The sequence below is a fragment of the Macaca mulatta genome, chromosome 14 (genome assembly GCF_049350105.2).
Source record: "Macaca mulatta isolate MMU2019108-1 chromosome 14, T2T-MMU8v2.0, whole genome shotgun sequence".
NCBI lineage: Eukaryota > Metazoa > Chordata > Mammalia > Primates > Cercopithecidae > Macaca > Macaca mulatta.
The window spans coordinates 126,177,813-126,196,304 of record NC_133419.1 but is presented as its reverse complement, the minus strand read 5'-3'; the positions used below and the strand labels follow the sequence as shown (position 1 = coordinate 126,196,304).

General features: G+C 37.4%; 2 protein-coding genes across 3 annotated transcripts in view; one reads left to right on the top strand and one right to left on the bottom strand.

Moving 5' to 3' along the window:
• The window catches only part of HYLS1 (HYLS1 centriolar and ciliogenesis associated), a 208,526-nt gene that overhangs the window by 107,816 nt on the left and 82,218 nt on the right, over positions 1-18,492 (bottom strand). The gene's annotated exons all lie outside the window — the stretch shown is intronic.
• PATE2 (prostate and testis expressed 2) lies at positions 7,782-11,995 on the top strand. 2 transcript variants are annotated; one of them, XM_028832808.2, is made up of 5 exons: positions 7,782-7,978; positions 8,085-8,207; positions 8,354-8,377; positions 8,905-9,033; positions 9,389-11,995. In XM_028832808.2, exons 2-5 carry the CDS (start codon positions 8,156-8,158, stop codon positions 9,523-9,525), a joined length of 342 nt encoding a protein of 113 aa, XP_028688641.2. In that variant the 5' UTR covers positions 7,782-7,978; positions 8,085-8,155; the 3' UTR covers positions 9,526-11,995.

Genomic DNA, 18,492 nt, shown 5'->3' with positions numbered 1-18,492 from the left:
GATGTGACCAATCATATATGCAAGATACACTGTTAAGGGCAACTATAGGAAGCACTTATAGAGAATTATGAAGAGTAAGAGTAGCCTGATAAAGAATCATGAAAAACGGGATGTCAGTGTAAAATCAATGTAACTACTGATGCAAACTGAATATCTGTTGTTTATGGTTGCATAACAGCTGGTGACTTTAATCAGATAAACAAAGCTGAAAATTGGCTTTAGCCAATTGCTGGCTACTGGCAGGCATTTGGGGTATTTGCTTTGCTCAATAATAAAATCAGCTAATTCTATACTTATGAATTGGCATGCTCCTTTGAGTCTTTATTTAGTTTCTATCTACCAGTGAACAGTGGAGGAATCCAAGAGATAGCCCTGAGAGTGAGGCCAAGGTCTGATGCAACTAACCTGTCACAAGTAGGCAGGGCCAATGCCCCATGTAAAGTGGCTTCCTCTGCTGTGAGACAAATAGGTTGGGACATTTTTTGGCAGGAGTTAAGAAGTCTGGCACGCAATGGTAGCTTCTACATCAGAAATATAGTTCTTCACTTTGTGTTTAGTCCATAATGGTGGATACATTGTCATGTCCAGTGCAATGATTTAGGTGACAATGGTGACAATTTTATCAGCAACTGGACTCCAGTTGGTCTCACCAGGGAATGAGCCCTTACATGGGCATTTACATGAGTGAAGCAAATGGTCTAATTTGTTTTGCATCCTCACAAAAGGGTATCTTTAATCTGCTAGTCTCTAGTCTTCCAAGTAGCAGACAAGGTTGCTTGGATATTGTCAACAGCCAATGTTAAGTAAAAATTCAACAAGGATCTTTAAGAAAAGTATTGGCCAGAGTTATGAACAGACCCTTGAGTTTTGCCCACTGAGCAGAGAAACCACATATACGTTGAGTTTTGCATAGCTGGGATGGATACCACTGGGTTTCAGCTTGGAAAATCTCCATACTGATTTCCACAAAGGTTGTACTAATTTACATTCTCAGTGACTCAGGCCCGTGCAATTACAGAAAGCTCTGTAAATTAAGGGATCCATTGAGCCAGTAGGTTCACTTCGGGTGGTAGAGGAGGGGAATGGCTGCTACCTTTACATCAAAGCTGAGATGTTATTCAGGCCAGGCCACCTGCATTCCTGAATGTACAATTTCCTTTGCTTGTTGAGGGTTTTGGGCCCTGGCCACCTGGTTGGTTATTGAGTCTGAGTTTTCCCACCCCAAAAAGGAAATAGCAGTCCAGAATGTTACAAGGCTTTCTTGGGTCAGGCATTCAATTTTATTTTTTGTTTTCCTCTCTTAAAAAAATTTATTTTTATAGGTTTAAGGGGTAGAGGTACAGATTTCTTACATGCATATATTGTGTAGAGGTGGAGTCTGGGCTTTTAGTGAACCCATCACCCAAATAGTGAACTTAGAAGTGAGAACATGTGGTATTTAACTTTGTTTCTAAGTTATTTCACTTAGGATAATGGGATCGAGTTCCATCCATGTTGCTGCAATTAACAAAATTTCATTATTTTTTATGGCTGAGTAGTATTCCACGGTATGTATGTACCACATTTTCTTTATCCAATTATCTGTTAGTGGACACTTAGGTTGATTCCATATCCTTGGTATTGTGAATGGTGCTGTGATAAACATATAAGTGCAGGTGTCTTTTTGATGTAATAATTTCTTTCCCTTAGAGTATGTATCCAGTAGTGGGATTGCTGGATCATATGGTAGTTCTATTTTTAGTTTTTTGAGAAATCTCCATACTGTTTTCCACAAGGGCTGTACTAATTTACATTCCCAACCAACAGTGTATAAGCATTTCCTTTTCTCCAAATTCTTGCCAACATCTGTTGTTTCTCAACTTTTCAATAAAAAGTTTTTATTTTTTTGTGGGTACATCACAGGTGTATATATTTGTGGAGCATATGAGATGTTTTTATACAGGCATACAATGCATAATAATCACATCAGGGTAAATGAGGTATCCGCTACTTCAAGCATTTATCCTTTCTTTGTGTTACAAATAACCCAATTACACTCTTTCAGTTATTTTAAAATATACAGTAAATTATTGTCAACCTGTTGTGCCATCAAAGACTAGATCTTATTTATTCTACCTAAACATATTTTTGTACCCGTTGGCTATCCCTACTTCTTCTCTGACTTTTTAATAGTAGTCATTCTCACTGGTGTAAGATGGTATCTCATTGTGGTCTTAAATTGCATTTCTCTGATGATTATCAATGTTGAGCAGTTTTTCATGTTTGTTGATCAATTGTATGTCTTCTTTTGAATAGTGTCTGTTCATGTCCTTTGTCCACTTTTTAATGGGGTTGTTTTTCTCTTGTTGAGTTGCTTGAGTTCCTTATAGATACTGGATATTAGCCCTTTGTTGGAAATTTTTTTTTCATTCTATAGGTTGTCTGTTTACTCTCTTGATTGTTGTTCAGAAGCTTTTTAGTTTAATAAGTCCCATTTGTTTATTTCTGTTTTCATTGCATTTATTTTTGAAGACTTGGTCATAAATTTCTTGCCTAGACAAATGTCCAGAAGGGTTTTTCCTAGGTTTTCTTCTAGGATTTTATAGTTTCAGGTCTTACGTTTAAGTCTTTAATCCATCTTGTGTTACTTTTCATGTATGATGAGAGGTAGAGGTCCAGTTTGATTCTTCTGCATCTGGCTAGCCAATTTTCCCAGAACTATTTATTGAATAGAGTGTCCTTTCCCTAGTGCATATTTTTGGTGACTTCTTCAAAGATCCATTGGTTATAGGTCTGTGGCTTTACTTCCGGGTTCTCTATTCTGTTCCATTGACCTATGTGTCTATTTTTATATCAGTACCATGCTATTTTGGTTACTATAGCTTTGTAGTATAGTTTGAAGTCAGGTAATGTGATGCCTCTGGTTTTGTTCTTTTTGCTTAGGGTTGCTTTGGCTATCTGAGCCCTTTTTTGGTTCCGTATAAATTTAAGATTGCTTTTTCTAATTCTGTGAAAGATGGCATTGGTAATGTGATAGGAATTGTGCTGCTTTGGGAAAATGGTCATTTTAATGATATTGATTCTTCCTAGGCATTCCATTTTCATGAAAGCTTAATAGCATGTCAATAGATACTTTTCAAAAGGCATGTAGCTTTGTCAGGGAGGTGACACCAATGAATGTCTCTGGGTGGAGGTTGTCTATTGGTTCCTAGAGTCTCTGGGTGACAAAATCAGTGGTCACAGACGTGTGCAGCTAGAAGAGGTCATTGGGATTATGGGGCCCTCCAGGTAAAAAGTGAGACACAGCTGGCCCTACAGCTTCCAACGCAGCTGTAGGGGTTCCTGTAGCTGTTGTTTGGATTCCACTGCAAGTTTTGCCTAGACTCTATCCTTTGAATTTTTTTCCCTACAGGAAGAAGAGCAAATTGTTTAATGCAGACTTCTGGGGTTACAATAGCTACAAGGAGTTTGTTATTCTCAGGGGTGTAGAATACGCAGGGAGGAGGAGAAAGCTGCCTTGGAGGGATAACTGGAGAAGTGGAAGGCTTTTTGTCGCCTGTGGCACTTTGCCTCACCCACACAGGCCTCCCAGCATCTGAGGCTCTTTCTTTTTGTCTCCACATGAGCTGCCATAGTTTGTCCTGTAATTCTTGGTGCTTTCTGCTAATACAGTTATGTATTGCTGTGTAACCAATTTCTCAAATCTTAATGACTTGAAAAAGTAAAATTTATTATTTTCTGTTGGTCAGAATCTGAGTGTGTTTTAGCTGGGTCCTTTGGTTCAGTGTCTCTCCCAGATTGTAATCAAGTTGTTGGTTAGGACATAGTTCTTTCATGGCTCAACTGGGAAGGAATCTGCTTCCAATCTCAGTCACATAGCAGTTGGCAGGATTCAGTGATTCAGGGTTGTTGGAATGTGTTGTTAGGTCCTGGACTCCAGATAAGAACCATATCCTTGGATGATACTTGGATTTCGGCCTGGTGAGACCCTGAGCAGAAAATCTAGTTATACTGTGTCCAAACTTCTGAATTATAGAAACTGTGAAATAATAAAATATGTGTTGCTTTAAGCCACTACACTTATAGTAATTTTCTATGCAACAATAGAGAACTAATACAAGCAGATAACACGCTGGGGTTCCCTTACCTCCCACAAGTTTGGGTGCAAGCACTTGCTACTGGATTCCAGGATGTCTTCTATTATCTCTTAGTCCTGTCGTGTGGGAGCCCTTGTCCTTTACCTTCCAGAGAGATGGTGTCTGTCATTATCTCATCTTCATCTCTCAAACTGTTAAGGACTATTAAGGGTCTGGATTTTATCCTACTTGCAAGCTACCAAGCTAGCCTGTTATTGTTTGATGGATGCTGGTGGAAGAAACAAAACCCCTGGGTTAAAAACAAAAAGGCCAGGTGCAATGGCTCTGCTTATAATCCCAGCATATTGGGAGGCTGAGGTAAGCGGATCACTTGAGGCCAGGCCAACATGGCAAAACCCCATCTCTACTAAAAATACAAAAAATTAGCTGGGCATGGTGGTGCATGCCTTTAATCCCAGCTGCTTGGGAGGCTGAGGCAGGAGGATCGCTTAAGCCTGGGAGGTGGAGGTTGCAGTGAGAGGTTGCACCACTGCTTTCCAGCCTGGGTGACAGAACAAGGCTCTGTCTCAAAAACAAACAAACATACAAACAAAACCAAAACAAACTAACAACAACAACCAAAAACAAAGGATTTTAGCACTCACAGCAAAAGCAGAAGCCAGCGCTTCATGTTGATTTGCAGTACTCCTCTGGTTCCCTGAGTCTCATGCTGGGAAATATATGAGGCCCAGGTCAATGCTGTCACACTGTGGGTTTGTGGTGAAGCTTAGGAACACTGTACTAGAGGAATCTACCAGTTGTATACTAAGTGGAATCAACCCTACTCTTTGTTACCGCATTCTTCAAGGTTCCTCACTGCAAACATAACCCTGAGATATGGCCTGGGTGAAAAGCAGCCAGAGCCTCACATTTTTGGCATCCCCAGCAAGAACGTGCAGTGATGCTCTGGGCCCATGGTGCACTGCTCTCCCATACAAAATATAAGAAGCATGAGAGCAAATAATGAAATATTAAATTAAGAGAAAGAGAAAGTGAAAAAGAAGAAAAATTTAAAATCTAAAATAAATGAATAATGAAATTTAAAGACATAAAAAGTGAGTTTTTTAAAATAAAAAAGATTCACTATACAAATGATAGAAGCTCTTGAAAGAAAAGAAAAAGAACAGACAAGTATTAAAAATTAATAACCATAATAAAACTTTTCTGAAGAACAGAAACTTCCCATTGAAACAGCACACTGTGTACCTGAGAATACTGACTTAGAGTGATCAAAACAAACACATGGTCTTGTAAAGTTAGTGAACTTAAAAAAAAAAAAAATCCTTTGAGCTTTTAAGTCAAAAGATCGTACAACTTATAAGGGACAGAAAATTACTTTCAAGTGTAAAGAACATAAAGTTTTTTGACATACCAGAATTTCAGAATTATTATTTTTTATAATTTCTTTCTGAACAATGAATCAAGAAAAAGTACTTCAGATAGACAAAATGACTAGCGAGACCTCAACATATGGGCTGATGGTCAAGTTTAAATATAAACTTACTAGTAGAACAAAGACTAAGTAAAGATTAAAAGGCAGAGAGTGTAGTATGTAGTGACCATAGAGTTGGATAATTAGATATTGTATAACCATAAAAAAATGCAGGTGGTAGTGGTTGAGAAAATAAAGAGCATAGACAAAATTTTACAACTATTTTAGTAACCACCATTAGTGACGGTATTGTTATGCTGAGGCTTGTAGGTGTTTAATGTGGGATAAAGCAAATGATTGATTATAGGACATTCTAATTCTATTGAATTCTAATTTCATTCTATCCTGTATATTCCATATTATAATTCATATACATGTAATATTCTGTCTTACATCTTATATACCATATATATCATTCTAATTCTGTTCTAATTCTGTGTCCTTGAGAAGTAGAATTCTCAGTGTAAAACAAAAGAGGTACAGTTGTAATATAAAGTTAAAACTTTGCAGTCTTAAATTTCAATTGAAAATATCAACAGGAACTCACAAGGTATTTGTCATCTATTCATCTATCTACTTTTTTCCCTGAAGAATCCTAGAAACAAGGCCAAATGTGCAAGAAAATTCTTATGCAGTTACTGGGCTAAGATGACAATTTTTTTATAATTTTGAGAGCTATTGTCTAATTTTATTCTGTACTGATATATGAAGTTACAGACCTATCAGCAGTGTATGACAGTGCTTGTTTTACTCCAATCTTGCCAACACAGTTGTGTTATCAAATTCTGATTGTCAATCTGTTAAGTAAAACTAATATCTGAATTTAGTTTTAATGTACATGACTAAAATTAGGAGTAAGGTTCACCATATTTCATGTGTTTAAGAAGCATTTTTGGTTTTTTTGTTCTGTGAACTATGACGTTATTATTGACTGCCTCTCTCCCCTTTGAATTGTTAGTCCTTTAAAAATCACTTTCTGGAATATCTGTATAATAGGGAGATTAGCCCTTAGTCTGAGATACGAGTTGCAAATATTTTTAATGGTTTGTTTGTTATTTGGGCTTTTCTTATGGATTAATGATTGGTTTTCCATTTATGTAGAAGACTTTTTAAAAATATAAGTAATCATTTTTTTAATGGTTCTATGTTTTGAGCCATATATAGAAAAGTAACCCTCACCCTAGACTATAGAAACTCCTTCCATTTTATTTTCTGGCACTTCACTGTTTATTTATACCCTCCAGGTGGACAGCAAGTCCAGGATATTAAACACAGTTTCACTGATTTTCTTTGTAAATCTGCCTAAGTAGCATAGCATTTTCCTGTGAAATGTGAAACACTCGCTGCCTACTATCTTGGAACCCTTGCTGGAATGTAGAAAGTCTCATTTCTCATCTTTATTATAGTTCAAAAAACCAATCTAATAAAGTTGGATGCTCTGTGGAGAATGGACTGGAGGATGCAAGGCAGGATATGGGAAGAACATTATTGATTCCTCTCACAAATATTTGTTAGGCATTTCCTTTGTTCCCAGCCTCTAGATGCCAAGTGTGCCATGATAAATCAAAGAAACCCCTTGCTTTGTTCTAGTGGAGGAGTAAAAAAGTGAGCCAATAGGAATGTAAGATCAGCTAATGAGAATTGCTATGAAACATAAAACAGGGGAAAGGGTAGGAAATGAAGGCTGTCATTTTCTAGAGATTGAGCAGAAAATGCTGCTCTGTCTGAGGGGGTGACATTTGAGCAAAGACCTGAGTGAGCAAGGGAAAAGTGGAGAGAAAGGGGATTGGAGAGGAGGCCATTGCTCATAATGAGGAAGCCGTTGATGGCTATGATAAAAACTCTGGATTTTCTTTCAAAGGTAATAAAAAGTCATCAGAGGGTTTTCAGCAGGGGTGTGGCATCTATGACTTATTCTCTGACTGCTTTATGAAGAAATGATTGTGAAGGGGCAGGGGAGAAGCATGGAGGCTAAAAATAAGGCCATTGCTTTGTCCAGGCAAGACAGGATGATAGACTGGATTATGGTAATGGCAGTGGCGACAGAAAGTAATAAACCCATGTGAGAAGTTAGTAGGTAAAATGGATAAGACTTGCTGTTAAATTGCTCAATGAGGATGAAACACAAGAAGCTGTAAAGAATACCTCCCAGATGTACTAAAATCTGCAACATTGTGAGGAGGGACTGGGCAAGACTGAATAACTAACTGTTGGGTGCTATGTTCACTACCCAGGTGATGGGATCATTCGTACCCCAAACCTCAGCATCAAGCCGTATACCACTGTAACGATCCTGCACAGGTACCCCCTGAATCTAAAATGAGAAGTTGAAAATACTTCTTAAAACTCTGCAATATTGAAGTAGGAGCAGGTCTGGCGAATCAGGAACATTACAATTTCATTTTCATTAGAGGATTTGCACAAAATCAAAGTGAGTACCCTCTTTAGAATGCTGTGCAGCAATCAGATATGGTGGTTTGGCTCTGGGAACATTGTCATACTATCTGTCCCTGAAATTTTATGACTATATAATTTAGATGACTAGCTCAGATCACGAAAGAACAACTCGCTCCTTCCAGAGGAAGCTGCACCCGACAGAAGCTCCAGGATGCTTGTTCTCTTTCTGCTGAGCACAGTCTTTCTGCTCTGCCCATATTGGGGTAAGTCCTGGAGACAGAGGGGAAGCTGGTGGTTGGTTAAGAGATGGACAGATGCTGGGGGAAGAGGCAGTTTTCAAAATTGGCTCTTGGGGCAGTGGCAAATGTATGTGAGATTATAACAAGGAAGGTTTTTCTTCTTTTCACAGGTGAACTTCATGACCGTGTAGAAGGTACAATCATGGCTTGTCTGAAGTCCTTGGTCTTCAGATGAACCTTCCCTTCATCTTCAGAGAGCCCTGTAATCCATTCTTATTATAGAATCCTAGGGGTTTTGCCTCCTGCCAGACCTGTTTTGTCCATTTCTTAGAGTAAGGAGGCTAAGATCCACTTTACTTTCTTTTACCTATTACTCGGCAAAATCATCAGGCTAGATAAGGGGTTCATTACTGGAGGTCCATGGATAAATTTCATGAGAACCCTGACCTCCCGAAGTCGTATACAGTATTTGATTTATGTTTGCACAGGTTATCTTTCACAAGATTTTTTTAATTGGAGAAAATGTGTACAAATGTATTAATGTGTACATGGGGAGGACCACAGCATGATGATCCCTATGTTTCTCAAGATTACCAGGAGTCCATGGTCCAAAAAATGTTAGGAACCACTAGGCAAGAGTAAGTTCCTTTAGTGAAGCCCCCAGCCCCAGAGAATGTTCTCAAGACTGCATCCTCTAAGCACCTCTTTTTGTATCTGACAGCGACTGAAATAATGTGTTATAAATGTAAAAAATATCATCTCGGGTTATGCTATGATGTCATGACATCCTGCTCCCTGAAGCCTAAACAGTCCTGTGCAGTTGAGAACTTTTACGTCCTTACAGTTACAGGTAATGTGGAGTATAGAGTGACTGGAAAATCACCACCACCATCCCTGAGAAACAGTGGTGTTCTTTTGCCCTCAGAGTGAGTGGGTGAATGGGATGGGTGAGTATGGGGTGGTCATGAGGGGATGGCAAAGACAGACTTTTCCTTAAGACCATATTGGGTGAAAAAGAGGCTGATGTCCCTTACCTGGCAGGGAATAAAATCTACTCTCTGGGTCAGCAATGAACAGACTCAGCTTTGGAACTCATTTGGGCCTAGAGAAAGGTTAGTGAGGGCACAAAAACAGATTACTCCTAAGAATGCAGTGAAAGGAAATGAGGTCATTATGATCATATTTCCTCTTTTTTACCTCCTCAGGGCAGAGCCTGTATCATTATTCAAAACTGTCGTGTATGACCAACTGTGAGGACATCAACTTCTTGGGGTTCTCGAAGAGGGCAGAGCTCATCTGTTGTAATCATAGTAACTACTGCAACCTCCCTGAGGGAGTTTAGCTCTGTGTATCTCCTGGATTTGGGGTTCTTTTTCAACCACTACCCTTTTTTTTCTCTTCCCTGAACCTGAATTTTGCTCTCTTCTTCTATGCAATGGTACAGAGTGAGAAAGCCAGCTCATAGTGAAAAGACAAGCAGGCATAAGGAGACGCAGTGCGGGCAGCAGAGCCTAGTGATGATGGAGCCCTAGACTCACCCTTTGCACATCCCTGTCACTCACAGGTGGGAGGGGTTTTGCTCTCCTTACGTGATACTGCCATGAATAAGCTCAGACTTAGTCTGTTATCTCCTGTATGAAAATGTGAACACTTGGACCATAATAATCTCCAATTTGTACTGAGATTTCTGTGAGTATCCTGTATCCTCATCTACACTCTTCTCTCAGTTGGAATTCTCTTTGGATTAGCCCCGACACTTTCTGGCACTGTCTTTTTTTGCCCATGGGTTCTGGAGACGGCTAACCCCAGCTTCCCAGTGTGTTGGCGGCATGGGCCAAGTCTTTCTCTGATAGAGCTCTTGGGGGAACCTCAGGGCAGAAAAAAAACCTGAACAGACAGGGATAAGGCATTAGAGAAAATTTCAGGGGGCATTTCAATTGGTAAAAACTAAGATCTGAGAGATAACTTGCTGTGGGTAGAATTGGCTTGAATTATCATTGCCCTGGCCGGCCAGGCAGCCTTGGGCACATGGTTGAACTAGGTGATTAGATTGGGAACAGAGTGTTTTTTTAAGGATGGCTAGTCAGGTTCTTCTCATGGGACTGAGAAAACAAAATGCTGATAATGTGGCAGGTGGCATGGTAGTTGAAGATAATAGGATGTAAATAGATACCATGAGGTAGCATTCAAGTAACAGAGTGCCCTGTGTAAGAGGAAGTTATGAGTATGCAGAAAGTGTGAGAAAGGCAGCATATAGGGGTAACAGTGGTGGAAAGAGAAGCAGGCAGACACAGAGAGAAACAGATAGGAAGAGAAACTAAGTAGCATTGATGTTGGAGGACACCTGTGGCCAACGTGGCACGTTTTCCTTGGATACACACTAACCCTGGTGTTTCTGTCCTTATGAGACTGACTGCAGTTCTTGGTCCTGGTCTTCCATGAGCTTCTTTCTCTTATATTATGCCACATAAAATTCTTACAATGAACCAACCAACCTTCTATCTGAGTAGTCTGGTATACCCTATCTTTGTCTATGTCTGAGAATATAATGCTTTCTGAGGAATTCTCAATTTGGATTTTGAAGAGTCAGGATGAAAGATACATGAAGACAGCTGTTTCACGGTAGACAAGCAAACTAGATAAGCTAACGTAACATGAATATTTTAAGTTTGAGTTATGGGCTCTGGTTTTGTAAGAGCTCTCTCCCCATTGAATCATGGGGATGGTAGAAGTCAGTCTAGAAAAAGAAAAGAAAATATTGTTTAGCTTTGGTTTTCAAAATAGACTTTAAAAATATTTTTGAATCAATGTTAAACAAAGCCAAAGTTTGGTTTTGTGGAGCACGCAGAGAGTTTTAATTATGAAATCTTTATGTTTCAAGAGCACACTTTGGCATTCTCAGCATTATAGCGTTGAATTTGTCTTTATGTAGTGGATGATTTGGATTTGAATTTGGTGGCTTCCAAAATCCCCTTTGCTGATAAGTGCACCCAGTTGCATCATGTGTTGACTTATGACAACTCACAGTTACTGACTTCTTTGGAGATTTCTCTCTACTAAATATTAATAGAAGCAGCCTTGCCCAGATGCTAAACTCACCACCTGCATATGGGCCTCAGCCAATGAATGGCTGGCCCCTTGTATTAAGGTAGAACTAAGTCTGTGGTGCAGTTTGTACCCCAGAGCTTTTCCACGGGATCCAACTAAAGCTAGTCTTCAGCTGAGACCATGTTTTTGTTAGTAATTCCCCCCTAACTTCCCTTCATTCCCTTATTCTCTAAGTTTTAAGCTGACAAGACCAAGTGTTTTGTCTCACTGTGAACAGAGCTCTAAAACAAAATGAGTTCAGGTTAGAAAACGAAGTTACATTTTGGCACTTCCAAGTAATAGTGTGTGTAGTGTCTAAACTAACTCTTCCTGAGTCAGGATAATCTTTCTTCTTAGGCTTCCTTACTGACTAGATAACATTTCTCTAACCTTGGAGAATATTTTCTGTGCCTTACCCTATCTTCGGATATTCTTCCCAGTTCCATTTTCTAACCTGATCAAACAAACGTAGCAAAAGTTAGGTGAAAATTTCTTTACCCACATGATAAAACACCAAGAATTTATCCTCTGATATGCACATGTTCTTCTTTCATATATATACATAATTATACAGAGAATTGTTTCTTCACATATCTTTTTAAAGGACAATACTTTGGCTAACGATCTGTTACTTTGTAATTGACTGGTAAATAACTCACACAACCTTACCTATTCAACCAAAATAAATTTCACATGTATTACGCATGTAAATGTAATAAAGAAAAGCTTGCTTTTTGTTGTGGCTATCATTATTTGAACTTGTAGTTATGTGCTAGGCACACGTCAAACATTTTTAATATATGATCTCATGTAACCTTAACTTCCCATAAAGTAGCTATTATTACAAGACAGTTCAATAGATGAGAAACTTGAAGAACAGACTGGTTAAGTAACTTGTCAAATGTCACACAATTAAGCTTTCTAGTTACTATTGCTACATAACAAATTATTGTGTTCACTAGTGCCATGGATCAGGAATTAAGAAAGTATACAGTAGGTTTGTCTGTGTGCTGTGATGTCTAAGGCCTCAACTGGGAAGACTCCAAGACTGAAAGTGATGAAAGAGCTAGAAACTGAAATCATTTAGAGGTGTCTCCACTCACATGTCTTTGGAGTTGATGGTAGTATAAGTTGTGATGTCACCTGGGGCTCTTGTCAGAACACCTACATGGAGACTCTGCATGCAGCCCAGGCCCCTTCACCACATAGGGGTCCCAGACTTCTTACATGGTAGCTTAAAGCTCTAAAGGTAAATGTATAGCTGACAAGATAGGAATTGCGTCTCATTTTAGGGCCTAACCTTGGAAGTCATGCTTCATCACTTCTGCCATGTTCTGTTGATTACAAGTGAGTTACAAGCCTGGCCAGATTCTAAATCTAATCTTTTGATTAGAGAGTAGTAAAATTGTAGAAGATCTTGTGGTATGGGAGCTATTGTTGCAGCCATCTCTGAAAAATACAATATGTTACAGCTAGTTAATGGCAAAGCTGGAATCTGATCCAATATCTGTATAATTCCAAAGTGCTCTCTCATTCTGTGTCCACTCTTATATTAGCAATATTTATAAATATTTATGTAATTTAATGGTAAACAAGGTTTTCTAACTATGACAGCAATCACAAAACAGGACAAGATCAACAGATTTGACTGCATACAAAAATAAATACTTAGTGAGTCAAAACCATCAAAAAAAGAAGATAAATGACTTCATGGAAAAAATATTTTTAATAAATAAGGCAGATAAATGGTTGACCTCCTTAGTATACCAATAGCACGTTCATATAAATTAAAACAAGATTAACTCTCCAACTAAAAAATAAACAAAGATGTTAACAAGTAATTGACAGAAGAAATATACATTGTTAGTGCATATGATAATATCCAATCTTATTTTTAATTTTGGAAATGCAAGTTAAGTCAACAAAAAAATTTTAACTTCTGATTATGGTATTGCCAAAGATGAAAATGTACACTGTTGATAGGAATATAAGTGGTTTTCTGAAAGCAAATAAGAAAATAGCAGTATTTGTAAGAACTGGCATATATTTGGATCCAAAATTCTTACTACAAACTTAATTTTGGGGAAAGAATGAGGCAAAGTTAAAAAAAAAAAAAAACACGTGAAGAAGTTTCACAGCAGTGTTGGTAATGAAAGTGAAAAGGTAGAAATAACCAAAATTACTTAAATCAAACAAGATACATCCATATGCTGAAAAACATCCATAGGAAGTGATGATAGTGTCATTGTGAAATTATTGACATGAAAGCATCCTAAAATATATTCAGTGAAAAAAAGAAAATTTTGAAATTCTGTTTTTATTTAAAACTTATTGTTTATCTCTCATCTATCATCACGTCACTTCTCTTTCTCACTCAATCTATAAACTTTTAAAATAATTGCAATTTTACCAGTGGAAAATTCTGGGTTTTGGATGTACTACCCAGTTTTGGAAACTGGCATCATGCTGTTTTCTGGCCCATATATTTTTCCTCATAGAAATAAAACTGTGGACAAAGCCTCAGAAATTCAATATAAAAAGGCCTTGCAATAATCCACATGTTGGAATTGGTAGACAGGGAATTTAAAACAGCTACTATAAATATTCTCAGGAACTGAAAAAAAAGATAACTATGAATGGATAGAGAGGAAATCTCAACAGAGAGTTGGAAAGTATAGACCGACTTGAGAAAATTCTCAAAAAAATAGCAAATTAAATACATAATTGTATTAAAAATTATGCACCATGACCAAGTGGGATTAATTTATGGTATGCAAGATTGGTTCAACATTTAAAAATTGACAAATGTAAGCCACCACAACGTGAAACTAAAGAAAAAAAATCATGATCATATCAAATGACGCAGAAAAGGCACTAAAAACATTCAACATCCCTTCATGATAAAAACCCTCAGGTAGAAATACAGGAGAACTTCCTCTATTTGATAAAGAGCAACTATAAAAATACCCACAACTAACACTGTACTTAACAATGAAAACTGGACGCTTTCCTCCTAAGATCAAGAACAGAGCAAGGATGTCCTCTCTCACCAGTTCTATCGAACATCATACCAGAAGTCTTAGCTTCTAAAAGAAGGGCAGACATTAGAGAAAGAAATGCAAATCAAAACCACAATGAGATACCATCTCACGCCAGTTAGAATGACAATCATTAAAAAGTCAGGAAACAACAGGTGCTGGAGAGGATGTGGAGAAATAGGAACGCTTTTACACTGTTGGTGGGAGTGTAAATTAGTTCATCTCTTGTGGAAGACAGTGTGGTGATTCCTCAAGGACCTAGTACCAGAAATACCATTTGACCCAGGATTCCCATTACTGGGTATATACCCAAAGGATTATAAATCATTCCACTATAAAGACACATGGATACATGTTTATTGCAGTGCTATTTACAATAGCAAAGACTTGGAACCAACCCAAATACTTACCAATGATAGACTGGATAAAGAAAATGGGGCACATATACACCATGGAATACTAGGCAGCCATAAAAAGGAATGAGTCCATGTCCTTTGCAGGGACATGGATGAAGCTGGAAACCATCATTCTCAGCAAACTAACACAGGAACAGAAAATCAAACACTGCATGTTCTCACTCATAAGTGGGAGTTGAACAATGAGAACACGTGGACACAGGGAGGGGAACATCACACACCAGGGCCTATCGGAGGGTGGGGGGCAAGGGGACAAATACTTAATGCATGTTGGGCTTAAAACCTAGATGATGGGTTGATGGGTGCGGCAAACCACCATGGCACATGTATACCTATGTAACAAACCTGCACATTCTTTCGTGTATCCCAGAACTTAAAGTAAAATTTAAAAAAATAATAAAAATAAAAGAAGGCCAGAAAAATTGGCCAAAAAATCTGAACAGAAAAAGATATACAGGTAGTAAATAAGCATATGAAAATATGCTTAACATCATATCTCACTAGGGAATTGCAAATTAAAACAACAATATTAAGCAACTATACATTTTAAATGGTCAAAATCAAAAAAATAAAAATAAAAAAACCCTAACAGTAGCGATTTTTGTCAAGGATATAGAGCAATAGGAAATCTCACCTGTTGCTGGCAGGAATGCAAAATGGTAATGTTGTATTGGAAGACAGTTGGTAGTTTCTTAGAAAGGTGATTATACTCTTGCTATGTCATTCAGTAATCATGCCTTTAGATATTTACTCAACCAATTTGAACAGTTCTGCCCACACAGAAACCTGCACACAAATGTTAAAATCATATTTATTCATAATTGCCTGAGACAAGAAGTAACAAAGATACCCATCAATAGGTGAATGGATATGTAATCTATGGTACATCCAAACAGTGGGATGCTACTCAATGATGAAAAGAAATGATCTATCAAGCTATGAAGGACATGGATACATTTTAATTGAATATTGCTAAGTTAACGAAGCCAGTCTGAGAAGGCTATGTACAGATGATCCTCAACTTATGATGGGGTTACATCCTGTTATAACAATTGTAAATTGAAAATATTGTGAACTGAAAATGCATTTAAAACACTTAACCTACCAAACATCGTAGCTTAGCCTCGCCTACCTTAAATGTGTTCAGAACATTTATATTAGCCTATAGTTGGGCAAAAGTATCTAACACAAAGCCAATTTTATAATAAATTGTTGAATATCTCATGTAATTTATTGACTACTGTACTGAAAGTAAAAAACAGAATGGTTGTATGGGTACTAAAAGTATGGCCTTTACTGAATGCTTATTGCTTTCATACATCTTAAAGTTTTAAAAAAAATTGTAAGTCAAATCATTGTAAGTCTGGGAACATGTGTACTCTGATTCCAATTTTGTAACATTTTGGAAAAGACCAAAGTATAGGGTTGGTGAAAATATCAGTGACTGCCAGTGGATTAAGAGGAAAAAAGGGATTGAATAGGTAAAGTATAAAAGATTTTTTAGGGTGATGAAACTATTCTGTATGATACTATACTAGTAAATACATGACACTATGCACTCGTCAAACCCCATAGAACTTTACTGCACAAAGAATGAACCAATGTATGAGAATTTTAAAAAATCATTTAGGAAGTCAGGGGATTCCAGGAAGGAATACAGAATGTGACAAAAATGATTTAACTGTTACAAATGTGTGAAACAATCTCTCTGAGTTGGGTTGGGGGAAAACTTTCTGATCTGAGTAATTTTGTAAATGACTGGAGCCTATAAGCTTAAAGGCAAAAGAAAACGTATACAAGCTCTGCACTCTAGTTGGTAAAGTTGTTTTCCCCAAGGTTATAGGTTAATAATTCTGATGCTGCTATACAGATACACTGTAATTGAACTCCTAAGCAAATGAATGGGGGCTGGTGGAAGCCAGGTTTCTCGCTGTTGGAGTTAGAAGTTACAGATAAGCAACAGAAAAATGCTAGAATGATCCACGAGGTAATGAATTAGATATCAACATGAATTCATATTTAGTTACATATAAATACAGATTATTTATAAATATGTATATAAATGAAATAGAAATATTTATAAATATGTATATTTATGAGTTATTATACACACATATATTTCCTTGCTCTGTCAAATGAGGGCTTGGGTACAATGACAGCAATAGTAATGAGAACCCCTAGCACCCAGACTGTGGTGTCTAATACCATTCTCAAAAAAAAAAAAAAAGGAAACCAGAGGTCCTTGGAAAAATGGCTGATTGTAGGACTGGGGCAGGAAATTAAATGATGGGATAGATCAGAGGGAAATAGAACAAACTGAGAGATCTCCCAATGGCCCAAACTGGATCAATTTGAATGACAAAATAAATAAGCCTAAAGATTAAAATACATTAGCATGAATACAAGATAAATGCATAAATAAATGATAGAAAAAAATGGGAGAGAATAAACAAATATTTTATGCAGAATTTGAAATTATTTAGAGACTCCACCCTCAATGAGGTATAAAATAATCCCTTAAGTGTGGGCAGTGCAGTGACTCCTTTCTAAAAAGTATAGTATGAAAAGGGGGTGAAAGGAATAACTTTACAGTAGAGAAGCCTAATAGATTCTCAGCTGAATGATCAAGGCTGAGTTATAAGTTATATGATAAACTATGTAAATAATACCCTGGTATGATTTAGTCTTCCTCCCAAGAATGCATACTTCAGTATAATTATTAGAAAAGTATCAGACAAATACAAAACCTCTCATCAGTACCCTTCAAAACACTCCAAGTCATAAAAAAACAATGAATTTTTCAGAAACCATAGTAATCTAGAGGGGCCTAAGGAGACACGACAATTAAATGTAATATCGTATCCTTCAATAGAAAAAAGACATTGGGTATAAGTCAATATGAATAAAATATTGACTGTAGTTAATAATAATGTGTCAATATTGATTCATTAATCATGACAACAGTATTATAGTCATGTAAGATGTTAACGATGGTGGGGGCTAGAGGACTCGGTGTAGGTATGTGCTATCTTCACAATATCTTCTCTGTGCTATCTTCACAATTTGTGAATCTAAAAATGTTATAGAATTTAAAAAGCTAAAAGTGAATGAGAAGTTAGAAATATTTTTAAAAATTGCTGAACCTTGATTTCAATGATTCCATTACTCAAACTTCACATATATATTTCTTTGAGCCAGAATCAGCTGTTTTCTTTTTTAAATCTGCATCTGATTTTTTTTTCTAATATAATTCTTTATTTTACAAATGTCCTATCCTCTTGTATCTTCGTGATACTCTTGGTTTTGGCTTGCTTTCGACCCACCTTGATTTCATGACGTGTTTACAATTTTGGCCCTGCTCATAATGGGTTATTTTCTGATACGCCAGTTGAAATTCCTGGGAGAAATGATCTGATTGTCCCAGCTCATTATTTGTTATACTTTTGTACATCCATTGCTAGTCTACACATTTGTCTGCACTTGCGTCAGGTGCCTGCTGTAGTGGGAAAGGCCATATGGTCGTGTCGTGGAGAACATGGCTACACAGGGGCTGTGGCCCTCACAGATCCCTTTGGAAGGAGGCTTGGAAGACATAAGCAAGGATGGTCGAGACTAGCTGTCTCCTTTCCTTCTGTGTGTAGCCATCCTCTGCTTTATCTAGCAGCCATTGTTATAACTTTAACACATTATGAATTTGTTCTTATCTCTTACAAAGTTACATAAAAATGTACTCTCTCACTGTTCTCCACGTTATTAACTCCCTATTGA